This window comes from Rhinolophus ferrumequinum, chromosome X (assembly GCF_004115265.2).
Source record: "Rhinolophus ferrumequinum isolate MPI-CBG mRhiFer1 chromosome X, mRhiFer1_v1.p, whole genome shotgun sequence".
NCBI lineage: Eukaryota > Metazoa > Chordata > Mammalia > Chiroptera > Rhinolophidae > Rhinolophus > Rhinolophus ferrumequinum.
In genome coordinates, this window is record NC_046284.1 from 25,755,701 (window position 1) to 25,783,312 (window position 27,612).

The 27,612-nt window shown below is 37.4% G+C and overlaps 1 protein-coding gene across 4 annotated transcripts in view; it reads left to right on the forward strand.

Annotated features, from left to right (window-relative positions):
• The first annotated feature begins 17,530 nt into the window (after positions 1-17,530).
• ZNF280C (zinc finger protein 280C) overlaps positions 17,531-27,612 on the forward strand; it is a 63,830-nt gene continuing 53,748 nt past the window's right edge. For 3 of the 4 annotated variants that reach the window (XM_033116209.1, XM_033116201.1, XM_033116225.1), the window contains exons 1-3: positions 17,531-17,702; positions 26,449-26,493; positions 26,612-26,658. Coding sequence is in view for 2 of the 4 variants with exons in the window: in XM_033116201.1 (XP_032972092.1) it covers positions 26,628-26,658 (31 nt within the window). In the remaining 2 variants the exon portion in view is untranslated. The remainder of the gene's footprint in view (positions 17,703-26,448; positions 26,494-26,611; positions 26,659-27,612) is intronic. The other variant, XM_033116217.1, reaches the window with a different exon arrangement.

The window sequence follows — 27,612 nt, forward strand, 5'->3', positions numbered from 1 at the left end:
GTGGTCCAACTTCATTTTTTTGCATGTGTCTGTCCAGGTTTCCCAGCACCATTTATTGAATAGACTGTCATTACTCCATCGTACATTCTTGCTTCCATTGTCGTAGATTAAATGGTCATATAGGCGTGGATTTATTTCTGGACTCTCTATTCTGTTCCATTGATCTATGTGTCTGTTTTTATGCCAGTACCATGCTGTTTTGATTACTGTAGCCTTGTAGTATAATTTGAAGTCAGGTATTGTTATACCTCCCACTTTGTTCTTATTTCTCAAGATTGCCTTTGCTATTCGGGGTCTTTTATGGTCCCATATAAATTTTAGGATTATATGTTCTATTTCTGTGAAAAACGACGTTGGCAGTTTGATAGGAATTGCATTGAATATGTATATTGCCTTAGGCAGTATGGACATTTTAACTATATTAATTCTTCCTATCCATGAACATGATATGTGTTTCCATCTATTTATATCTTCCTTCATTCCTTTCATCAGTGTCTTATAATTTTCTTGCAATGGACTTTTGTACGTTGATTTTGTAGCCGGCAACTTTACTGTATTCGTTGATTGTTTCTAATAGCTTTTTGGTGGCGTCTTTAGGGTTTTCTATATATAGCATCATGTCATCTGAAAAGAGTGACAATTTAACTTCTTCATTCCCAATTTGGATGCCTTTTATTTCTTTCTCTTGCCTAATTGCTCCGGCAAGAACTTCCAACACTATGTTGAAAAGCAGAGGTGATGGGGACAGCCCTGTCGTGTTCCTGAATGTAGAGCAAAGGGCTTCAGTTTTTCACCATTAATTATGAGATTAGCTGAGGGCTTGTCATATATGGCCTTTATTATGTTAAGATATTTTCCTTCTATACCCATTTTATTAAGTGTTTTAATCATAAATGGATGTTGTATCTTGTGAAATGCTTTTTCTGCATCAATTAATATAATCATATGAGTTTTGTCCTTTATTTTGTTTATGTGATGTATCACATTGATGGATTTGCGGATGTTGAACCATCCTTGTGCCCCGGGGATGAACCCCACTTTGTGGTGGTGAATTATCTTTTTAATGTATTGTTGTATTCGATTTACTAGAATTTTGTTTAGGATTTTTGCATCTGTATTCATCAAAGATATTGGTCTGTAGTTTTCTTTTGTTGTGTTGTCCTTACCAGGTTTTGGCATCAGGGTAATGTTGGCCTCATAAAATGAGTTAGGGAGTACTGTCTCTTCTTCAATTTTTTGGAAGAGTTTGAGCAGGATTGGTATTAGATCCTCTTTGAAGGTTTGGTAGAATTCACTAGTGAAGCCATCTGATCCAGGACTTTTGCTTTTGGGAAGGTTTCGGATAACTAATTCAATTTCTTTACTGGTGATCGGTCTATTTAGTTTTTCCAATTCGTGATTCAGCCTAGGAAGGCTATATGTTTCTAAGAACATGTCCATTTCTCCTAGGTTATTGATTTTGATGGCAAATAATCCTTCATAGTATTCCTGCACGATCCTTTGTATTTCTGTGGTATCCGTGATAACTTCCCCTCTTTCATTCTGATTTTGTTTATTAGTGTCTTTTCTCTTTTTATCTTAGTGAGTCTAGCCAAAGGTTTATCAATTTTATTAATGTTTTCAAACCAGCTCTTTCTTGCATTAATTTTTTCTGTTGTCTTTTTGTTCTCTATTTCAGTTAGTTCTGCTCTGATTTTTATTATTTCCTTCCTTCTGACGACTTTGGGTTTCATTTGTTCTTCTTTTTCTAATTCTTTAAGGTGTAACATGAGGTTATTTATCTGGGATTTTTCTTGTTTCTTGAGATAGGCCTGTAATGATATAAATTTCCCTCTTAAAACTGCTTTTGCTGCATTCCCAAAATTTTGGTAGGATGTATTTTCATTCTCATTTGTTTCAATGTATCTTTTGGTGTCTCCTCTTCATAACTAATGGATATCTTTGCTGGGTACATTATTTTTGGCTCATAACTTCTCTCTTTCAATAGTTTGAATATTTGGTTCCACTCCCTCCTGGCTTGTAGAGTTTCTGCTGAAAAATCTGATGATAATCTAATGGGCTTTCCTTTGTAGCTTACGTCTTCTTTTTCCTGGCTGCCTTGAGGATTCTTTCGTTGTTGTTAAGTTTTGATAGCTTCAATACAATGTGCCTTGGAGAAGGCCTGTTGGGGTTAATGTAATTAGGTGTTCTGTTTGCTTTTTGGATTCGAGGATCCAGTTCTTCCCACAAGTTTGGGACGTTCTCGACGACTATTTGTTTGAATATAATCTCTGTTCCATTCTCCCTTTATTCTCCTTCTGGTATGCCCATTATTCTTATATTGCTCTTTCTGATGGAGTCAGAGAGTTCTTTCATTTCTTTAAGTCTCAAGTCTCTCTCTTCTTCCATCTTGTCATTTCCAGATTTCTATCTTCATGTCACTGATTCTGTCCTCCATCTGGGCAATGCTACTACCTAAGCTGGATATTTCATTCTTCATTTATTTTATTGAGTTCTTAACCTCCAGAAATTCTATTTGGTTCCTTTTAAAAATTTCAATCTCTTTGGTAAAATGTTGATTTTGTTGTTTGATTGTGTTTGTGAGTTTGTTAAATTGCCTATCTGTGTTTTCTTGCATCTTGTTGAGTTTTTTAAGAACTGCAATCTTGAATTCTCTGTCATTTACATCACATATTTCCATGTCTTTAAGTTTATTTTCTGGAGACTTCGTTTTCTTTCTGATCTATCTTGTTCCCTTGGTTATTCATGGCAATTAATGAATTATTATTTCTCTTCCAAGGCATCTACAGGAATGGGTTCTGCAACAGGTTGATAGGAAGAGGTCTTTCTTTTGTTTTCTAGTAGTTTTTGGTAGAATGTTTTCTTTTCTCTCTGACTGCCGCCTTTTATTCTCTTTCACGGTGTAGTGTTATATTTTCTCTGCACTCTTCCAGATTCTCACATGATGGGGGGATTCCCTGGAAGTCGGGCTTCTCTGTGCACAGGTCATCTGGGTCACAGGGCACCAACTCCATGGGGGGATGTGGAGAGCTCATGAAGTTCCAAAGCTCTTCCTGCAGCAGTTTCAAAGCCTATGTGTTTCAGTGGCTCTGTGTACTCCTGCGGGGATCCTCCCAGATAGGTGGGATCAGGGGTGGGGTGGGTTTTGAGAGGTGGCCCAGAGCAATGTTGGTGACCACCAACACAGCCAGTACTGCACCTAAGGCTCCCTCCACTTTGCCGGAACTAGTTGGGCTGAAAGTCCGTGGCTACAGAGTGCGGTTCTCAGAACTGCAAATATTCTGTTCTTTTGATCTGACACTGCTACCATTCTGCTTCTAACACTGGAAGGGTGGGGGTGGGTCGAGCTCTGGAAGGGTTGGGAGGGGGCAGTTAGGCTCGGCTCCTGTGCCTTCCTGTTCTAGGCAGTGAAGGTTTAAACTGCTGTTTTCACTCTTCTTCCCTCAGTCTTTGCTCTGAGGTCTCTGCAGTGAGAGTTGGGTTGAGCCGTGTTATATACTGATCCCTATAGCGGGACTGTGGGCCATACGCGGAGCGTTAGCAGTCTGAATTCTTCCCTCTCCCATGACTGCAGTAGCTCTGGAATGCAGGGAGCTCAGAGCTCCGAGCTCTGGTCTGTGTCTGTCCTGAGCCCACGCGGCCCACATGTCCATACTTCCCACTTCCCTCCTCCACTGCTTGCCCAATTTGCCCACCTTTAGATGATTTCAGTTGTGCAACTCTTAGTCTTGCCTGTCTGCTGCACAGGGAGTCCTTTGTGGAATTATAGTTCTTCAATTTGTTGGAAATACCAGGGGAGGTTTCAAGAGGCTTACCTCCTGCCACCATTTTGATGACATCCAGATCACCATTTTTTCATGATTGACTTTTCTTAATGGGAGATTCATTATACTAGCTATTTACTCTATTGCACTTTTTCTACATGAAGGCAAACTTGCATGATATCCCCTGTTATTTGCTATGTCCCCAAGAATCTTTGATTCTGAGTCTCTCATACTATCTATGTATTTATTTATTTATTCATTCATTCAACATATATTTATTGAATATCTAAAGAGATAGGATAGCATAATGGCAAAGATTCCAGATGCCAGAACCAGAACGCCTGGGTTCAAATCTTGACTTTATCACTTGTGTTGTGTGACTGCAAACAAGATACTTAATAACTCTGTGCCATCTGTAAATAAGGATGCTAAAAATAGTAATTTCCTGGTAGAGTTGTATGAAATAATTAATATTTATAAAGTACTGAAAACAGTGCTTGGCATACAATAAGTACTGTGTAATTTTTTTTTTAGCCACAATTGTAACTATTACTACATACCCAGTGTCTCTATTAATACCTCTCCTTTCCTTCCTGCATTCAATTTCTTCCACTCACTAAAGTGTTCTGAGGGGGCAGCTCCTCTAGAAGGCTCACTGATAATGAACATACATTCCTGGGAACTTTGGTTACTCTATCAGATGTACCACTTTACATCTTTGTTTTTGATAGGATGAGAAACAGAACAGGAAAATTTAATGCAGGACCATTGGCTACAAATAGGAAGAGCATTAGACTGGGAATAAGGAAATTTAGGTTTTAGTATTACCTTGCCATTTTTCTCTTGTCCCTCATGTGATATCGGACAACTCTTTTAACCTTTCTACGTTTCCATTGACTCATCTTTAAAATTAGTTGGTTGGCCTAATGCAATAGTTTTCATGTGTTTCCTACTCATTTTATATACTGACAAATGGATAAACAAATGTGATATATCTTCGCAATAGAATAGTATTTGGCCATAAAAAGGAATGAAGTACAACATGGATGAATCCTGAAAACATTATGCAAAAAGAAAGAAGCCAGATTACATCACAGAAATGGCGGCATGAGGAGTGCTTGAAATCTCCCCTGGAAGTTACAACAAATTGAACAGCTATTGTCGTGTCCTGCACGACAAGAGCTGTGGGAAGCGAGAAGGGCGATGCAGGGTTACGAAAGACAGTAGCCAAGAATAGAGTGCAAGTGGGACCAAGGGACTCAAGCCTCAAGGACTGAGACACTAATCGGGCCAACGCATAACTTTTATTTGTTAACAAATGAGGGGAAAAAAGCTTGTTAATCTCAAGATCTGTGAATTATGTGCCTGCTGGCTGTCTTTCCGAAAGTCCCCAATGTGCTCCAGCATGTACTGTGCCTTCACACACACATGCACAACTCCAGGGGATCCATTAAAGGGGAGGGACCGATACTATTCCATGGGGTCTCAGTTTGCTGAAACATCCCTTCAAGGAAGTTTTTTCGATATCTCTCCATTGGGCCTTAGTTTGCTGAAGCACTCCCTTGTGAAATCCTGGGAAGAGCACGGGGGAACAAATGGTTTGGCAGCTGTAAGGCAACAAGCTATAATTCAACAAAGGATAACTTTAGCAACACACAAGCACATCTGAGTGATCCGTGCATCAAATCACCTGAAGGTAGGCAAACCAGACAAGCAGGGGAGGAGGGAAAGCGGAAGTGCAGAGATGCAGGCCACGGGCCACACAACACACTCTGCAGCTGACTGCAGTCTTGGGAGAGGGAAAAATTCAGGCTGCAGGTACACTCCCTGTGGCCCACACTCCTGCCTGAGGGATCAGCATATTATATAGCTGAACACAGCATTTGGGGCAGAGACCTCGGGTGACAACTATGGTTTAAGTTCTCACTGCCAGACAGATAACAAGGACACGAAGAAGCCTGGCTGACTCCTCCCTGAGATTTCGCCGACCCCCAACCTCCCAGTGTTAGAAGCAGTCTCCAGAAGAAACACTAGTAGTGTCAGATTAAAGAACAGAATATCTACAGCCTTGAGAACTGAAGCAACGTTCCCACAGCCACACACACACAGAACACAACTAATTCCAGTGATAAAGAGCTGTAGGGGTGAGAGAGCTGTGAGCTGGTAGTCACCATTGCTTGGAGGCACGAACACACGAGCTGCCTCTCAGAGCCCACCCCATCCCCACCTTTCTGGACAGATCCAACCGGAGCCACTGAGACATACAGACTCTGTATCAGGCAACAGGGGAAGAATTGGGATTTCAGAAGCTCAGAATTCTATTGCCCTCCATATTCTCGGAAGCAGCACCATGAGACCCAGGCGACCTGCTCACAGAGGACAAGCCCATTTTCCATCATGTGAAAAACCAGAACAGCACAAGACAAAATAAAACACTACAGTGTGAGAGAAAATAAAAGGCTGCAGCAGGAGAGAAAATAAAACATATCAGCAATACCTACTGGAAAGCGAAAGAAAGACCTCTTCATATAACCTTCTGGAAAATGCACTCCTGTAGATGCCCAGGAAGAGAAATAATCATTCATTAATTGCCATAAATAACCAAGGTAACAAGGCAGCTCAGAAAGAAAATAAACACTCTCCAGAAAATGAACTTAAAGACATGGAAATATGTGACTTAAATGATAGCGAATTCAAGATTGCAGTTCTGAAAAAACTCAACGAGATGCAAGAAAACACAGAAAGGCAGTTTAATGACTCAGAAACACATTCAAAGAACAACACGAACATTTTACAAGAGAGATTGAAATTTTAAAAAAGAACCAAATAGAATATCTGGAGATTGAGAACTCAATAGAAGAAATTAAGAATGAAATAGCGAGCGTAGGTAGTAGAGTTGACCAGATGGAAGAAAGAATCAGTGTCATCGAAGATAGAGACCTGGAAATGATATGGATGGAAGAAGAAAAAGACTTGAGACTTAAAAGAAATGAAAGAACTACACAAGAACTTTCTGACTCCATCAGAAAGAGCAGTATAAGAATAATGGGCATACAGAAGGGGACGAAAGGGAGAAGGGAACAGAGAGTATATTCAAACAAATAGTCGATGACAACTTCCCAAACTTGTGGAAAGAACTGAATCCCTGAATCCAAGAAGCAAATACAAAACCTATTACCTCAACCCCAACAGGCCTTCTCCAAGGTACATTGTACTGAAGCTGTCAAAAATCAATGACAAAGAAAGAATCCTGAAGGCAGCCAGGGAAAAGAAGACGGTAACCTACAAAGGAAAGCCCATTAGATAATCATCAGATTTTCAGCAGAAACTCTACAAGCCAGGAGGGAGTGGAACCAAATATTCAAACTATTGAAAGAGAGAAGTTATGAGCCAAGAATAATGTACCCAGCAAAGACATCCTTTAGATATGAAGGCGGAATAAAGACCTTTCCAGAAATGCAGAAGTTGAGAGATTTTTCTATTACACAACTTGCACTACAAGAAATACTAAAGGAGGCTATTCGACCACCATCAACAGGAACAATTTGTGGCAAGCAAAACATGAAAAGGGGGAGAGGAAAGGCCTGAACTGGAATATGGGAATGGAGAAAGTAAGCATGCTGAAGAAAATGGAATACTCTAAATATCAAACTTTCTTTTACATAAACTTAAGGGTAACCACTCAAAAGATATCCAGAACTGTAATATATACTGTAATAAAAGAAGAAACACAGGGAAACATCACAGAATACCACCACACAGAAATAATAGACAACAACAAAAAGGCTAAGAAACAAGGGAGACACAGCCTTACCAGAAAACTAAAGAGAGAATGACAGGAAATCCTCACATATCAATAATCAGCCTAAATATAAATGGACTGAACTCACCAATAAAAAGGCACAGAGTAGCAGATTGGATCAAAAAACTAAACCCAACCATATGCTGTCTCCAAGAGACACATCTCAGCTACGAGGACAAGCATAGACTCAAAGTGAAAAGGTGGAAATTGACACTCCAAGCAAATGTTATCCAGAGAAAATAAGGTGTAGCCATATTGATATCAGATGAAACAGACTTCAGGGTGAGAAAGGTAACAAGAAACAAAGATGGACATTACATAATGGTAAAGGGGACTATACAACGAGAAGACATAACAGTCATCAATATTTATGCCCCCAATAAGGAGCACCGAAATATACCAAGCAACTACTAACAGAACTAAAGAGAGAAATTGACCAAAGCACAATTATACTAGGGGAAGTAAATGCATCATTGACAGCTATGGATAGATCATCCAAAAAGAAAATAAATAACGAAATAGTAGCCCTAACTGATGCATTAGATGAAATGGACATAATTGACATATATAGAGCACTTCATCCTAAAACATCAGACTATACATTTTTTTCTAGTGTACATGGAACATTTTCAAGGATAGACCATATATTGGGACATAAAACCAGCCTCTGCAAATTTAAGAAGATTGAAACAACATACTTTTAAAGAACGACTGGGTCAAAGAAGAAATTAGAGGAGAGATCAAAAGATACATAGAAACAAATGACAATGAAAATACATCCTACCAAAATTTTTGGGATGCAGCGAAAGCAGGTTTAAGAGGGAAATTTATATCCTTACAGGCCTATCTCAAGAAACAAGAAAAATCCCAAATAAATAACCTCGCGTTACACCTTAAAGAACTAGAAAAAGAAGAACAAATGAAACCCAAGGTCAGCAGAAGAAAGGAAATAACAAAAATCAGAGCAGAACTAAATGAAATAGAGGACAAACAGAAAATAGAAAAAAATTAATGTGACAAAGAGCTGGTTCTTTGAAAAGATTAACAAAACTGACAAACCCTTGGCTAGACTCACTAAGATAAAAAGGGAGAAGACACTAATTAACAAATCAGAAATGAAAAAGGGGAAGTTATAATAGATGCCACAGAAATACAAAGGATCATCCAAGAATACTATGAAGGACTATATGCCACCAAATTCAATAACCTAGAAGAAATGGACAAGTTCTTAGAAACATATAGCCTTCCTAGGCTGAACCACGAAGAACTGGAAAATCTAAACAGACCGATCACCAGTAACGAAATTGAAGCAGTCATCCAAAAGCAAAAGTACAGGACCAGATGGCTTCACTAGTGAATTCCACCAAACCTTCAAACAAGATCTAATACCACTCCTGCTCAAACTCTTCCAAAAAATTGAAGAAGAGTCAGTACTCCCCAACTCATTTTATGAGGCCAACATTACCCTGACATCAAAACCTGGTAAGGACAACACACACAAAAAAAACTACAGACCAATATCTCTGATGAATACTGATGCAAAAATCCTAAACAAAATTCTAGCAAACAGAATACCACAATGCATTAAAAAGATTATTCATCACTACCAAGTGGGGTTTATCCCCGGGGCACAAGGATGGTTCAACATCCGCAAATCCATCAATGTGATACATCACATAAACGAAATAAAGGACAAATATTATGATTATATTAATTGATGCAGAAAAAGCATTTGACAAGATACAACATCCATTTACGATTAAAACACTTAATAAAATAGGTATAGAAGGAAAATACCTTAACATAATAAAGGCCACATATGACAAGCCCTCAGCTAATCTCATAATTAATGGTGAAAAACTGAAGCCCTTTGCTCTACATTCAGGAACACGACAGGGCTGTCCCCTATCACCTCTGCTTTTCAACATAGTGTTGGAAGTTCTTGCCAGAGCAATCAGGCAAGAGAAAGAAATAAAAGGCATCCAAATTGGGAATGAAGAAGTTAAATTGTCACTCTTTTCAGATGACATGATGCTATATATAGAAAACCCTAAAGACTCCACCAAAAAGCTATTAGAAACAGTCAACGAATACAGTAAAGTTGCCGGCTATAAAATCAACGTACAAAAGTCCGTTGCATTCCTATATACTAAGAATGAAATCTCAGAAAAAGAAATACATAAAACAATTCCTTTTGCAATTGCCGCAAAAAGAATAAAATACCTAGGAATAAACTTAACCAAGGATGTGAAAGACCTATATGCTGAAAAGTATAAGACATTTTTAAAAGAAATTGAAGAAGACACAAAGAAATGGAAAGACATTCCGTGCTCATGGATTGGAAGAATCAACATAGTTAAAATGGCCATATCACCCAAAGCAATATACAGACTTAATGCAATCCCCATCAAAATCCCAATGGCATTTTTTAAAGAAATAAAACAAAAAAATCATCAGATTTGTTTGGAACTACAAAAGACCCTGAATAGCCAAAGCAATCTTAAGAAAAAAAGAACAATACTGGAGGTATCACACTCCCTGACCTTAGCTTGTACTACAGGGCTACAATAATCAAAACAGCATGGTATTGGCAGAAAAACAGACACATAGACCAATGGAATAGAATTGAGAACCCAGAAATAAAACCACATAAATATGGACAGATAATTTTTGACAAAGAAGCAAAAAACATACAATGGAGAAAAGACAGCAGCCTCTTCAATAAATGGTGCTGGGAGAACAGGATAGCCATGTGCAAAAGAATGAAGCTGGACTGCTATCTGTCACCATGTACCAAAATTAATTCAAAATGGATCAAAGACTTAAGCATACGACCTGACACAATAAACTGCATAGAAGAAAACATTGGTACTAAACTTATGGACCTTGGGTTCAAAGAGCATTTTATGAATTTGACTCCAAAGGCAATGGAAGTAAAAGCTAAAATAAACGAATGGGACTATATGAAACTTAAAAGCTCTGCGCAGCAAAAGAAACCATCGACAAAATAAAGAGGCAACCAACTGAATGGGAGAAGATTTTTGCAAACAGTGCCTCCGATTAGGGCCTAATATCCAAAATATACAAGGAACCCATGCAACTCAACAACAACAAAAAAAAACAACCCAATTGAAAAATGGGCAGACGACCTGAAGAGACATTTCTCCAAAGAGGACATACAAATGGCTAATAGACATATGAAAAAATGCTCCACATCACTAATCATCAGAGAAACGCAAATAAAAACCACAATGAGATATCACCTCACCCCAGTCAGAATGGCTATCATCAACAAGACAAATAGTAACAAGTGTTGGAGAGGCTGTGGAGAAAAAGGAACCCTCATGCACTGTTGGTGGGAATGCAGACTGCTGCAGCCGCTATGGAAGGCAGTGTGGAGGTTCCTCAAAAAATTACGAATAGAATTACCATATGACCCAGCAATCCTTCTCCTGGGTATCTACCAAAAAAATTTGAAAACAGTTATCCATAAAGACACTTATTCATGCAATATCGTGCTCCAATATTCATGGCAGCTTTATTTACGGTGGCCAAGACATGGAAACAACCAAAATGTCCTTCGATAGATGAATGGATAAAGAAGTTGTGGTATATATACACAATGGAATACTATTTGGCAGTAAGAAAAGATGAAATAGGACCATTTGTGACAACATGGATGGATCTTGAGATTATAATACAAAGCGAAGTAAGTCAGACAGAAAAAGTCGAGAACCATGTGATTTCACTGATATGTGGTATGTAAACGAAAAACAACAAAAGAACAAGGCAAACAGATGAGAAACAAAAACTCATCGACACAGACAATAGTTTAGTGGTTACCAGAGGTTAAGGGGGCGGGGGATGGGAGACGAAGGTAAGGGGCATCAAATATATAGTGATGGAAGGAGAACTGACTCTGTGTGGTGAACACACAATGGGATTTATAGATGATGTAATATAGAATTGTACACCTGAAATCTGTGTAATTTTACTAGCAATTGTCACCCCAATAATCTTTAAAAAATAAACAATCATACCAAACATATTATCTGATCACAAGACTTTGAATTTGGATATCTACTGCAAAAAGAGAGCAGGAAAAAAAGCAAATGTGTGGAAATCAAACCACATGCTTTTAAAGAATGACTGGGTCAAAGAAAAACTACGAGGAGAAATTAAGAGACACATAGAAAGAAATGAGAATGAAAATACATCCTATCAAAAGTATTGAGATGCAGCAAAAGCAGTTTTAAGAGGGAAATTTATATCATTACAGGCCTATCTCAAGAAACAAGAAAAATCCCAGATAAATAACTTCACATTACACCTTAAAGAAGTAGAAAAAAAAGAACAAATGAAATCCAAAGTCAGCAGGAGGATGGAAACAATAAAAATCAGAGCAGAACTAAATGAAATAGAGAACAAAAGACAATAAAACAGTTAATGGAACAAAAAGCTAGTTCTTCAAAAATATTAATAAAATTGACAAACCCTTGGCTTGACTAAGATAAGAAGAGAAAAGACACAAACAAACAAAATTAGAAATGAAAGGGGGAAGTTATCACGTATACCACAGAAGTACAAAGGGTCATGCAAAAATACTATGAAGGATGATATGCCATCAAATTCAATAACCTAGAAGAAATGGACAAGTTCTTTGAAATATGTAGCCTTCCTAGGCTGAATCATGAAGAACTGGAAAATCTAAATAAACTGTTCAACAGTAAGGAAATAGAATGAGTCATCCAAAACCATCCCAAAAGCAAAAGTCCAGGATCAGATGGCTTCACTATGCTTGGTGAATTCCACCAAACATTCAAAGATGATCTAACACCTGTCCTCTTCAATCTCTACCAAAAAAAAAAAAATCATTTTATGAGGCCAACATTACCCTGATACCAAAACCTGGCAAGGATAACACAAAAGAAGAAAATTACAGGCCAACATCTCTGATGAATACAGACGCAAAAATCCTGAACAAAATTCTAGCAAATTGAATATAACAATGCATTAAAAAGATTATACATCACGACCAAGTGGGGTTCATCCCAGGAGGGCACAAGGATGATTCAACATATGCAAATCAATGAATGTGATACACCACGTAAACAAAATAAAAAATAAAAATCATATGATTGTATCAATTGATGCAGAAAAAGCATTTGACAAGATGCAACATACATTTATGATTAAAACACTTAATAAAATAGGTATACAAGGAAAATACCTTAACATAATAAAGACCATGTATTACATATCCTCAGCTAATATCATACATAATTAATGATGAAATACTGAAGCCTTCCACTCTACATTCAGGAACACGACAGGGATGTTTCCTATCACCACTGTTATTTAACGTAGTGTTGGAAGTCCTAGCCAGAGCAATCAGGCAAGTGAAAGAGACAAAAGGCAACCAACTTGGAAGTGAAGAAGTTAAATAGTCACTTTTTGCAGATTACATGATGGTACATATGGAAAACCCTAAAGACTCGACCAAAGAGCTATTAGAAACAATGAACGAATACAGTAATGTTGCCGGCTACAAAAGCGAAGTACAAAAATCCATCGCAGGTCGGCTGGATGACTCAGTTGGTTGGTGCACGAGTTCTGAACAACAGGGTTACCAGTTCGATTCCAACATGGGCCAGTGAGCCGCGCCCTCCACAACTAGACTGAAGACAATGAGCTGCTGTGAGCTTCCAGAGGAGCGGACAGATGGCTCAGTTGTTTAGAGTGAGAGTTCTCAACAACAAGGTTGCCGGTTCAATTCCTGCCTGGGATGGTGGGCTGCACCCCCTGCAACTAAGATGGAAAATGGCAACTGGACTTAGAGCTGAGCTGCGCCCTCCACAACTAAGACTGAAGGACAATGACTTGGAGCTGATGGGCCCTGGAGTAACACACTGTTCCCCAATATTCCCCAATAAAAAACTTTTAAAAAATCCATTGCATTCCTATATACTTACAATGAAATTTCAGAAAAGAAATTAAAAACAAAATTTTGCAATTGCAAGAAAAAGAATAAAATACCTAGCAATTAACTTCACAAAAGATGTGAAGGACCTAACCTATACACTGAAAACAATAAGACACTTTAAAAAGAAATTGAAGAAGACACAAAAAATTGGAAAAACATTCCATGTTTATGGATTGGAAGCATCAACACAGTTAAAATGGCCATATTACTCAAAGCAATATACAGATTTAGTGCTATCCCCATCAAAATCACAATGGCATTTTTTAAAGAAATAAAACAAAAAATCATCAGATTTGTATGGATCCACAAAAGACCCTAAAAAGCCAAAGCTCCCCTAAGAAAAAAGGATAGGCTGGAGGTATCACACTCCCTGACTTCAGCTTGTACTACAGAGCAATAATAATAAAAACAGCATGGTATTGGCAGAAAAACAGACACACAGACCAATGGAACAGAATTGAAAAGCCAGAAATAAACCCACATAAATATGGAGAGATAATTTTTTTTTTTAAGATTTTATTGGGGAAGGGGAACAGGACTTTTTTGGGTAACAGTGTGTACTTCCAGGACTTTTTTCCAAGTCAAGTTGTTGTCCTTTCAATCTTAGTTGTGGAGGGTGCCGTTCAGCTTCAAGTTGTTGTCCTTTCAGTCTCAGTTGTGGAGGGCGCAGCTCAGCTCCAGGTCCAGTTGCCATTGTTAGTTGCAGGGGCACAGCCCACCATCCCTTGCGGGAGTCGAACCAGCAACTTTGTGGTTGAGAGGACACGCTCCAACCCACTGAGCCATCTGGGAGCTCAGCGGCAGCTCAGCTCAAGGTGCCGTGTTCAATTTTAGTTGCAGGGGGCGCTGCCCACCATCCTTTGCGGGACTCGAGGAATTGAACTGGCAACCCTGTGGTTGAGAGCCCACTGGCCCATGTGGGACTCGAACCGGCAGCCTTCGGAGTTAGGAGCACGGAACTCTAACCGCCTGAGCCACAAGGCCGGCCCTGGAGAGATAATTTTTGACAAAGGAGCCAAAAATATACAATGGAGAAAAGAAAGTCCCTTAAATAAATGGTGCTGGGAAAATTGGAAAGCCACATGCAAAAAAATCAAACTAAACTGCTATCTGTCACCATATACCAAAATTAACTCTAAATGGATCAAAGACATAAACATAAGACCTGAAACAATAAACCGTATAGAAGAAAGCATAGGTACTAAACTTATAGACCTTTCAGTTAAAAGAGGATTTTATGAATTTGACCTCAAAGGCAAGGGAAGTGAAAGCTAAAAGAAATGAATGGGACTGTATCAAACTGAAAAGCTTCTGCACAGCAAAAGAAACCATCAACAAAAGAAAGAGGCAACCAACCGAATGGGAGAAGATATTTGCAAACAACACCTCCAATAAGGGGCTAATAATCCAAAATATATAAGGAAGTCATACAACTCAACAACAAAAAGAAAAACAATACAGTTAAAAAATGCACAGAGAACATGAATGGAAACTTCTCCCAAAAAGACATGCCAACAGCCAACAGATATATGAAAAAATGCTCAACTTCACTAGCTATTAGGGAAATGCAAATCAAAACCACAATGAGATATCACCTCACACCTGTTAGAATGGCTATCATAAACAAGACAAATACAACAATTGTTGGAGAGGCAGGCTGTGGAGGAAAAGGAACCCTCATACACTGTTAGTGAGACTGTAGATTGGTGCAGCCGCTATGGAAGACAGTGTGGCGGTTCCTCAAAAAATTAAGAATAGAATTATCATATGATGCAGCAATTCCTCCCCTGGGTGTCTACCCAAAATATCTGAAAACATTTTTTCTGTAAAGATGTATGTACTCCAGTCTTCATTGCAGCTTACTTTACGATAGCCAAGACATGGAAACAACCAAAGTGTCCTTCAATAGATGAATGGATAAAGAAGATGTGGTATATATACATAATGGAATACTACTCTGCCTTAAGAAAAGATGAAATACTGCCATTTGCGACTACATGGATGGATCTTGAAATTATTATGCTAAGCAAAATAAATCAGACCAAAACAAAAAAAAATGGTATATCTAAACAATGGAATATTATGAAGCCATAAAAAGGAATGAAGTCTTGATTCATGTTACCACATGGATAAATCTACCTCTAAAACATTATGCTATGTGAAAACAGACAGAAAAAAAAAGCTACATGTTGTATGATCCCATTTATGTGCAATGTCCAGAATAATCAAATCAGTAGAGAAACAAAGTTGATTAAACGTTGCCAGGGGATGTGGGTTGGAGGGAATTGGTAGTGGCTATTAATAAGTATGGTATTTCTATTGTGGGATGATGGAAATGTTCTGCAGTTAGATAGTGGTGATGGTTACACAACATTGTAAATATATTAGAAACCACTGTATTGTACACTTTAAAATGGCCATTTTTAAGTGAATTTATCTCAAATTTTTAAAAATGTTCAAAAAAGGGTATACAGGCATACATCCTAATTTAATGCAAGTCCTAAAAACAAAAAAATGAAAGAAAGAAAAGAAAAAAAAGGAACATGTGGCCAGTTAGTCAAAAGAGTAAAAAGAAAGAGTTGTTTTTTTTTTAAAGCTTGGGGAAGAGTTTTAAGGATAAAGTAGTCAAAATCATCCAATGTCCAATCTGTGGATTCCATTCTCACCAGGCATTCTTTATACGATAATTGGGCTTCTTGAGTACATTTTCTTTTGAGAGAAAACTTGCTGTCTAGCGTTTTCTGCTCTTCTTGGCTGTTATATTTTTCATGAAAAAATAGTAAAGTGGATTGGAATTTTTGTTTGGTTTATAAATGTTTTCTGGTCATCTCACTGAGGCATATTTGAGGCTCCGCTTCCTAATTTTAGTTCGGATGTGGAGGCTCTTGACACCCTATACACTTAAAGAATCTGAGATAAATTTTATCACCCAAGGGACTCCTGAGAAAGCAGGGGGGTTCAAACTGGTCTGGGTTGGCTTGAGAGAGGAAGAGGGAGTGAATTAGGACTTCATAATCTCTAGAGGGTGGGACTAGGGTAAAGCTCCCCATCATGAGCTGTAGATTTGCTAGTTTTAAATTTCCCACTGACAACAAAGGAGAAAGCACTGGGCTTATCTGCCTGTCCAAAAGTGGGGGTCAATTTATAAATGCTCCAAGATTTTGGAACTTTTAACTTGCCACGTGTGTTATTTTGATCATTCACTGTCTTTTCTTGTAAAGCTTATTTTCAGGGCCAGTAGTAGCAAAGGGAAGTATAGATGAGAAAGAAGAAACTAGCCAAATAGAATTGGTAGTATTCAGTGACTTACTGAACTTGCATGTGTGTTAAGGAACTACTGAGACAAGGTTTTAAGTCTGGGTAACTGTTGAGAAAATGACCCCTATTGCCATAGAACTTGTGAGAAAAATTGGGAGAGGAAACTTTCCTTATTGTTCAGAACACAATGTTTAGAAAATGTTTGTAAAAGCAGTGTCTCAGCAAATGATTTTTTTTGGTAAATATATTTTTCTTAACATTTTAATAACTATTATAGACATCTATATGACAGGAATAACATGCAAGCAAAATCATATGTTTAAAACAAATTTAGTGAAATTGACCAATCATTTAACCTGACTTTTATTCCTTTTACTCATCTAGTTTAGGACTTCACCTCTTTGGCATAGTTTTTTGTTTTGTTTTTAAATAGGTGTCTCTAAACCTTTCACTCAGGGAGGATCCAGAATTCACGTTTCCATGTACTCAGATACTGGATACAGACCGGAGTTTGGAATTGCAACCCGGATTGGACCGCAAGCTTACGGAAAAGATCGGCATTGGCGCCGGCGGCCTCGCGTCTGGGGCCGGAACGCCGCTGCGTCGGAGAACGGGTAAAGCTCTGCGCATGTCCTCTCCAGCCCCCTCCTGGTCTGTTAGAAAAGAAACCCGGATGTGCGGGGAGGGGCGGGGGGGAGGAGAAGCTGGGGTCTACCCATGAGGCAGCGCGTGTGGTTATATCCGTCTGCCATGGTCTGAGGCGCTCGTTCTGAGCTGCGAATCACCAGGGGCCGCTGCCGTTGCTGGCTGCCGCCTGGTGTTTTCGCGCTCCTCCCTTTCCTCCTCCTCTTTTTCCTCGTTAGAGTCCCAGTCTGGCCGACCTGTTCTGCTCGCGGTAAGTGTCCACCACCCCGCCGGCGCTGCGAGAAACCGCGAAAGCGGGCAGTCTCTCTCTCTCTCTCTCTCTCTCGCGCGCGCGCGGCCGCGACCGTTTTCCTTTGGGGGAGCCGTGGCGGCCTGGCGGTGAGGAAGGAGGCAGGTTGAGGATCTGGATGCCGGCGTTGGTCGCCGGGATCTCCCGGGCGCGGGGGAGGGGACGGGCGCGGTGGCGCGATGCTGGGTGGGCCACCATCTTGCGCCAGCGCTGGTGGGGGAGGGCTATCGGGGGACTGGCTGCTCGGCGGCTTGGTTTGGCGGGCAGCTCAGGCCGTGGCTGCGTGGAGCCGCTGCCCCTGCCTCCTCCTGTCCTGGGGCCTGTGTGTCTGTCTGTCCCCAGACTGATTTGGGCTTTTTTCTCTGGAGGCAACTCTCTTTGGTCTTTTGTACATTCGATACCGATGTCTGGCGAGACCCGCCCACCCCTAAGTCTCTAAAGTCTTAGGAAAGGAGACCAGAGAGGGTTCTAAACTTTCAGGCTCCAGGGGCCCTTGGGCCCATTTTTTTCTGTCCAGGTTCCCCCCACCCAGGTTACTGGTCCTGTAGTGCTCATACCCTTGTTCTTGCCAAAGGGACTTCGCTCCTCCGTCATAGAATTCGTGTTCCATTCCGTTATTGTCTAGAGGAGTAGAGCCCTGGGGGGTAGAGTTGGATACACATTTTGTGTGTGTTTTTTTTAACTGAGCTTTGTGTGTTTTACTTAACGGGGGAAAAAATATCTCATTCTGAGGTTTTACCCTTCTCTAGACATGAAGGGAGTTCCTCTCAACTCATCTCAAGTCTTGATGCTTTTATTAAGGAGATATCAAAAGGAAATGTCAAGTGCACCAGCTTCTGCAATCACGGGAGAGATTCATCCAAAGGATTCTCTTTGTTTGCAAAGTATTTTTAGGTTTTTCTTTATTTAATATGTGAACTTAAATTTTGCCTTTTTTGTATTCAGTTTTGGACTGTGAGTTTTAATGTCTTTTAGTGCCATTAAACATAGAATTGAAACCAAGAAATAGAGTTTTAAACTACAAAAGTGTCAGCATTTGTGCGATGTCCTGCTTTAGGGGGTGATAACTCGAGCTGTATTCTTAAGGATAAACTTTACCAACGGATGAAGGCACTGGTTTGCTTATAAAATTAAGTTGGGCCGTATTCCCTTGGTGTTTTAACATCAGTACAAATTCTACTACAATTGCATTTTTATATGTGTAGCTTGTATTTGTATATTCATTGATATCACCCATTTTGAGGTGAGCTATAGGGTGTTGATAAAACTGTTTAGAAGGTGAGGAAACAGCCTCAAGGAAAAAACTTTACTGACGTCATAATGGCTAAGAATTGATAGGATGGGTTCTTAAACTTAGGTCTCCTAACTCTTCACCCAATATTCAATCTACTGTATTGTGTCCCATTTTTTTACGGGAGTGAGGTGGTAAAGAAGAATAAACAAGGGGGCTCACCTAAAAAATTTTCAATTCTCCTTTTTTCTATTTTTATTTTTAAGGCTTCATATCTTTTCAACTTTTTTAGTATTTAAATACTATTGTTATTATTTCCAAGCATGTTGGAAAGTTGAAGAATAACCCGTTTTAAAAAGTTCTAATATTGAAAGGGCTCCAAATTTCAGCTTCCTCTTTTCAGCCTATTTCTTCAGTTACATTTTCTAGTCCAATCAATTTCTTTAGCCCAGTGTTTTACTACTTAGCATCAGCTTTTTTAGTTGAAGATGTGAGTAAGGGGGAAAGGATATATGATTCTGTCCCTCCTCTTCTCTCTTATTTGTTCTCCTTATTCAGGAGGACATTTAGAACTATACCAAAATGTTCTTTGTTGCTTTTGTTATACTAATTGGACAGGGGAAATACCGGAATGAATAGCAATTTTTGTAAATAGAAAGTAATCCATAGTTTTGGTGACAGATAAAAATATTGGAAATTTATATTGAAAACATGTTATTTCAAACGTAACTTTCCAAAGATCAGAAATACTATTTATAACCTATTCACTAATTAAATATATAACTCTGAATTTTTTTTTCTGTCTTCCTGTTTCAAGAGCAACTTAAAAATTTTTGGTTTTCAGTCAGGTTGTTTTAAATAATGACTCAGGGAGACTTGGTTTACTCAGTGATTTCTATCAAAAGTGTATGTCTAGACTTTTTTGATTCATTCTCTGCAAAGCAGTTTTCTTTTAAGGAGTGTTTTTTTTTTAAATCCTGAATATGTCAAGAAAAATAGTCATCACTATAACATTTTTATTTTATTTTTTATATCTTAACTCACTTTACAGTTAACTTAGTAAAGAAATAGTGAAACCAAATTTATTAGATATTTAATAAGGATTTAGACATGGTGTGCTTGTTTGTATGTGCTTAGATACACAAGATACATTTCAGAAGCTGATTAAAGAATCCAAATGTCTTTTAGTAAGATAAATAGTAGACATTTGCAAAAAAATGCCACTCTTCTTATTTTTTTGTTCTACAAAATAGTTATTTTCATTAAAATTATATGAAAATGTATTAGGCTTATTATTGCTTTAAGTAAACTAATACATATTAAATTTTTTAACAGTTTCAATTTCTAATATGTTAAGTTTCAATAGATATAATCCACATAAATGAAAAACTCATCGAGGTCCTTAATAAGTTTTAAAAATGAAAAGAGCTCCTGAGATCAAAATGTTTGAGAACTATTTATCTGTAATACTTTATTTGTGACAGTATTTTAACAGTTCGTTACATGAACTAGAATTTTGTTTTTAGTGCAAAATACTATACGGTAATTTTTCATGTGCTTTGCTTTCCCAGTAGTGCTTCAAGGAATGTGTTCATTTTACATATAGAAAAACTAAGCTCAAAGAGCTTAATATTAATAGAATTAAATATTCTATAGATTTGGCAACAAGAAAGTGGTAGGCTCCAAATTCCCACTTAGTTATTCAGCCCCTATGTCCAGTGTTCCCATCATTGTTCTCCATATTTTTACTTGATATTTTCCCTAGTGTATAAAATTTACTCCTATAAGGTGTGAATTAATACTTCCTGGGGTTATTTTAGGAATTAGTAATTATAGGATATCTTATGAAACTTATTAAATGTATAGTTTGGCTTTGAAAGGCCAATTATGCATTAGTCTTTTTTCCATGTTATTTTACATATGAATTACAACAAAAGCATGTTTTTATAGATAAAATCTTTAGCCTGAATATAATATGAAAATTACTTTGCAGAAAGTAAGGTTTACTATAGTGCCCCATCCCAAAGACTTAATGAAAAGAAAATGTTTTAAAATATAGGCACTCTTTGCAAAGTATTATGCTAATGAACTTTAAATCATAGTGTCAACTAGCTATTTTCTACAAATAGAGACAAAAGTTGAAAACCTAAATAAAATTAAAATTAGGGGCAAAATAATAAACTTATTAAAGAAATATCTTCTCAAAATGTACTGGGACTTCATGTGTTCAGGCTTTCACGAAAACAAATAATTCCCACTTGGACAAAAAGATGGTGAGCCTGTTTGACTTCTAATTTATGCAGTCTGACAATTAAGTTCGCGAACTTGTTGCAACAATGGTGCTGACATTTTTTGATACCAGGATTATTCATTATGAATTTGTACCAACTGGACAAACAGTTAACCACGTTTACTCTTTGGAAGTGCTGAAAAGTCTGCGTGAAAAAGTTACACGAAAACAACCTGAACTTTTCACCAGCAATTCATGGCTCTTGCATCACAACAATGCAACAGCACACATGCACTGTCTGTGAGTGAGCTTTTAGCCAGTAAATAAATAACTGTATTGGAATGCCCTCCCTACTCACGGGATATGGCCCCCAATGACTTACTTTACCTGAGGATAAAGGAAATATCAAAAGACATTTTGATGACATTCAGGATATCAAGGGTAATATGACAGCTCTGATGCTTTCAAAATTGCTTTGAAGGGTGAACTAGGTGCTGGCATAGCTTCCCAAGGGGAGTACTTCGAAGGTGACCATAGTGATATTCAGGAGTGAGGTGTGTAGCACTTTAACTAGGATGAGTTCGCGAACTTAGTTGTCCGACTTCACATATGTGATTTGTTCTCAAAACCTGGTTTGAGAGTTAATTGCTTAGGTGCTGGTGAAATTGTCTAAGGAACCAAAGGGTATAATCCAGTTTTTTTTTTTTTACTGTACTGTACAAGTTAATTCCTGTTATAAGAAAAAGGTTTTTGCAGACACCCTCCTACTTAAAATCTTTAAAATATTCTTAGAGCACTTACACAACTGTAGAACAAAATAATCAAAATTACAAAATCAGTGCTATTTGAATAAACTTTAATACATTGGATGAATAATATGTTTTGTTGAAACAATTATTGCCTACTTTTATTGAGCTTTTAATACCTATAATTCATATTTATCTGAACAATACCAATATTTTTATATTTGAAACTTTGCAATACCTTCATTTCTATAGCTAACCATATTGTCATTGTGCTAATGCATCATTTAGATATTTTCTCCCTGTGATGTTTTTTTATTAGCCAGCAGCAGTAAAAGTTATAGTACTTGGTGACAATGCAATAGTAATAGTAAATACAGACAAAAGCATGAGTACTGATAGGATCCAGCAATTCCACTTCTGGGTGTTTATCCAAAGGAAACAAAAACACTAACTTGAAAGGATATCTGCACCCCCAAGTTTATTGCAGCATTATTTACAATAGCCAAGACATGGAAACAACATAAGCATCCATCGAGGGATGAATGGAGAAGATGTGTGTATGTGTATATATATGCAATGGAACATTATTGAGTCGTTAAATAAAAAAAGGAAATCCTACATTTGCAATAACATAGATGGACCTTGAGGGCATTATGCTAAGTGTAATAAGTCTTACAGAAAGAAAAATACTGTTTGATCTCACTTATATGTGGAATCTAAAAAAACAAACTCATAATACAGAGAACAATTGGTGGTTGCCAGAGGTGGGAGTTGGGAGGTGGGCGAATTGGGGGAAAGTGGTCAAAAGATACAAACTTCCAGTTATAAAATAAGTCCTGCGGATGTAATGTACAGCGTGTTGACTGTAATTAATAAGACTATTGAATATTTTAAAGTTGCTAAGAGAGTAGATCTTAAAAGTTTTCATCACAAGAAAAAAAATTGTAACTGTGGTGATGGATGTTAAGTAGACTTATTGTGATCACAATACACATAAATTGAATCATTATGTTGTACACCTGAAACTAATATAATGTTATATGTCAGTTATATCTCAATTTTTAAAACCATGAGTACTGAAATTATGGGACAGCATAGTTATAAGGTGGCCATCTAGATGATTCCCACAGCATGCTAATGTTGATTTTTTTAGATAGAAAGCAAAACAATATATTGTTTTAGAACTCAATTGCACTATCTGGAATATATGTTTTCCCCAGAGATTTGTTAGTTTAAAAAATGTTGGAGTAATCCATTGGTAAATGTGTTATTGCTCTTCCATACAAGTACCAGAAACCTAGCTCAAAAATAAACAATTATTTCCTCTTAACTGAAATGTCTTAGTAGTCAATATGCTTCAAGCATGGCTAGCTTCAGGTGTTTAAATGGTATCAGAATTTGAACGTCTCCCTTCCCTACCCTCTATTTCTCTACCCCAGAGTCTTATGGCTTTGCTCTTCTCTTGGTTGGCTTCTTTTTAGGCAGTCTTTCTCCACATAGTAACTCCACCACTCCCAGCTTTATATCCTACCAGCTTATTATTTTCTTAACAGCCTTATTGAGATATAATTCATATAACATACAATTCACCCATTTGAAGTGTATAATTCAATGGTTTTAGTATATTCATAGTGCTGTCCAACCATCACCACAGTTTTAAAATGTGTCCATCATCCCAAAAAGAAACCCCATACCCATTAGGAGTCCCTCCCCATTTCTCCCAAACCCTCCCTACCCTAAGAAACCACTATTCTACTTTCTGTCTTTATGGATTTGCTGTTTCTGGAAAGTTCATATAAATGAAATCATACAATACGTGGTCTTTTTGACTGGCTCTTTCACTTAGTATAATGTTCTCCAGGTCCATCCATATTGTAGTATGTATCAGTACTTCATTCCTTTTTATGACTGAATATTATTGCATAGTATAGGTACATCACATTTTGTTTACCTATTCATCAGCCAGACATTTGGGTTTCTACTTTTTGGCTATTATCAGTAATGCTGCTATGAACATTTCTGTACAAGTTTTTGTGTGGACATATATTTTCAGTTCTCTTGGTAGGAGTGGAATTGCTGATTCATATGGTAATTTTATGTTTAACTTTGTGAGGAATTGCCAAAGTGTTTTTCACAGTGTCTGCACCATTTCATATTCTCACCAGCAATGTATAAGGGTTCCCATTTCTCCATATCCTTGCCAACGCTTGTTATTATTTGTCTTTTTTATTATAGCCATCTTAGTGGGTGTGAAATGGTATCCATTCATTTTTAAAATATTTTTCTTGTGGTAAATTATACATAACATACAATTTACCATTTGAACTATTTTAATCCATTATTATTTTTTTTAATTTTTGTAGAATGAACTCTTAAAAGAATGTTGGATTTCAAATGTATAAAAGGTGAAAGCAAAAAAATATTAAATGATTATAATTTAGACAGGCAGTCACCAAAAACTGAATGGATGTGTCCAAAGAGGTGTTTGTCAGTTACTTGGAAGTCAATTACTTGGAATTCATTCCCTACCACCATAGAAACAGTGTATTAAATTTGAGCATAGTGTCTCTACCTGCCTCAATAGCTGAAGTGGCGAGTTCTTTACTCTTCTACGTATTTTGATGCCAACTCTTGAGTTGCAGGACCTAGAGAACCTCTGGAGTTGCTATTATAGGAGCTCCAAGATGCTCACTGCATGTTTTGCTGGATATTGCATTTCTCTGACAGATGATTTAATCTCCCCTAGAATTATTTGCCCTGCCACCAAAACTCTGAGGTGATGACTTGAGAGGTTTTGTGGTGATAGTTTTGGAGGGCTCAACTACCTTATTGGGGAGCACAGCTTTAAACTGAAGTTATAATTCTAAATGGCATCTGAGGATTTCTGACTCTTTAAAGTGTTTGTCAGTGTACCAATTGAGGCTCCTTGTTGGCTGCGATGGGCCCCAAAAGCCATCTCTGTAGTCATAGGCAGTAGATAGGACTTGTTTATATATACTAGTACATTTAGTACTAATTTTAGGGTATTTGTGCCAATAGATGTTTTACATGATCATTTAATAAAAGTGTTCTATATGAGTCATATAGGCTGTGCAGTTGTGACTCTTAAAAAATATTGTGTATTGGCAGCAGTAGGTCCTTAATGCTGAGCAAGAATTGTCATGTATTCATCTATTTAACATATGCATTACCTTAATTGTAGTTGCAGGGCAAGTGATAACTATTCAAATAATTGAGTTAAGAAGATTTGAATAGTCAAACCTCAGAACTAGGGAAACTTACTTAAGTACTGAATTTACTAGAGATTGTAATAGTAAGTCACACATTTATAGCAGGAACCTCTTCTGGAGTTAAAGTAGTTCCCTCTCCTTTGGTCTAATTCAGTCTAAATAATTTGGAATTTGAAATGGGAAAAAAAAACAGGAAAGTTTGCTTTTGCAGTCTAAGGATAAAGACAAATATGAAGACTCAATTAGCAGTTTATCCTAACACTTTGTATTTGTGATGTCTAATTTTTTTTACTTCTTTGGTTTATAACTGAAAAAGCTTTTTAAAGTATGTTTATTTTGTATGTAAATATGTAGTATGTGCATGAGAATTCAGAACACAAATTCCTGTTTAAAGAAGCTAAATGGGTTTTTTTTTTTAATAATGTTTAGTGTAACAGCTTTTTTAAAAGCCCAAAGAACCATAGACATATAAGATTGTAAACTGCTGAAGGCAAGGACTATGATTTATTCGTCTTAATTTTTTCCCTAGAACTGAGCACATTACCTTGAGCACAGAAGGCAACGAGTAAATATTTTTTAATAAATTAATCTATGATGAAATTTATCTAACTATTTTTCTGTTTCTAAGTGTTGATAAAAAATAAAATATAAGCAGCTTCCTGGAGCCATTTTTCAGCTGCCGGCCGCAGCACCGGTTGCCGGCGCCGCTTCGCAATCCGTTGCATCGGCCGCCCCCAACCCCCCCTCGAGGCCGATATCTGTGCTGCCCGGACCCTCCTCTCTCCAGAGCCCCGATTATTTTTGGCCCCCGGGGCCCGTGCGGCGCCGAAAAATAAAAAACAAACAAAAAATGTGAACTAAAAATTTCTTGGAACATATTTTTTTATAATAATAACTACATTTATTTCTGATGTGAAAAATAAGAAACAGTTAAAGATTAATGTCACTTAGCATTTCAAAATTCAGACATACTAAAACATAATTTATAGGGTGATTACTCATCTTTACAAAAGGATGCCTTTCAAAGGATGCCTTACAAAGATTATTTGTAATTTAATAATTCATCAGATTCTTCAAGTAATAAATTTTAATGCATTCATTTTATTTACTAAATTTGCATTCATTCAGAAATGAACCAATTATGGAAAGTAAGTAGTGTGTATATATCAAGCACATCAAACTCAAATGGTAAGCTTTTTGTAGAAGTGTTAAATGTGTGTACACTTAATTTAACAAATCCACCCTAATCGTAGGTATCTTTATTTTATAGGGCAGAAAACGAACACCTAACTTGCTACCTGTCTGGAGTCACATGGTGAGTTTGCTCCAGATCAAAATCATACTCAAAGAATTAGGAATCTTGAGTTTCATGCTTCAATATTTGGTGTTAAAGTAATTCATAAAATTCATTGGTGTCATATGTTGGTGCTTAGGTGACTCTGAAACTTGATGGACGACAACAAACCTTTTCAACCAAAAAGTAAGTATTGCTGTTGCAAGTGATACCAGTAGTATCTGTGGCTTATGTACTTATAACCTTGCTTCAAGAGAAAGGGTGAGAAAGGTAGAGGTGGGCACATCTTTAAAAAACAATTATCATTTTTTAAAGTAATACGTGCCCATAGTAAAAAAGAACAATATACAATAAAAGTGTTACTAAAGTAGAAATACAGTGTTTTTTCCTCATTTAAGGAGATAATTACTATTGTTGGTTTGGTATACATAATCACAAACATTTTTGTGTATAGACAAAATAAATTATTTCTAAATAAAATCATACTATGTATGCTATTATGTGCCTTTAAGTAATTTTGACTCTACAGTCTATCTTGACATATATTAACAGTGGCAGTACGTAGTTAAAAAGAATGAGGAAGACCTATGTGACAATATGTTGTCAAGACCACGGTATTAACATACATAGAAATGATTTTTTTAATTAAAGTTTATTAGAGTGACAATTGTTAGTAAATTTACATAGAATTCAGGTGTACAATTCTGTAATACATCATCTATTTATCACATTGTGTGTTCACCACCCAGAATCAGTTCTCTTTCCATCACCATGTATGTGACCTCCTTTACCCTCATGTACCATCCCCTCCCCACCCTTTACACTCTGGTAAGCACTAAACTATCTTCTGTGTCTATGAGTTTTTGTTTCTTCATTTGTTTGTCTTGTTCTTTTGTTGTTTTCAGTTTTGTATACCACATATGAGTGAAACCATTTGGTTCTCTACTTTTTCTGTCTGACTCATTTCGCTCAGCATAATCTCAAGAATGTTGTCACAAATGGTACTATTTCATCTTTTTGTATGGCAGAATAGTATTCCAATTCTGCATACATGATACATACCACAACTTCTTTATCCAATCATTTATGGAAGGACACTTTGGTTGTTTCCATGTCTTGTCCACCATAAATAAAGCTGCA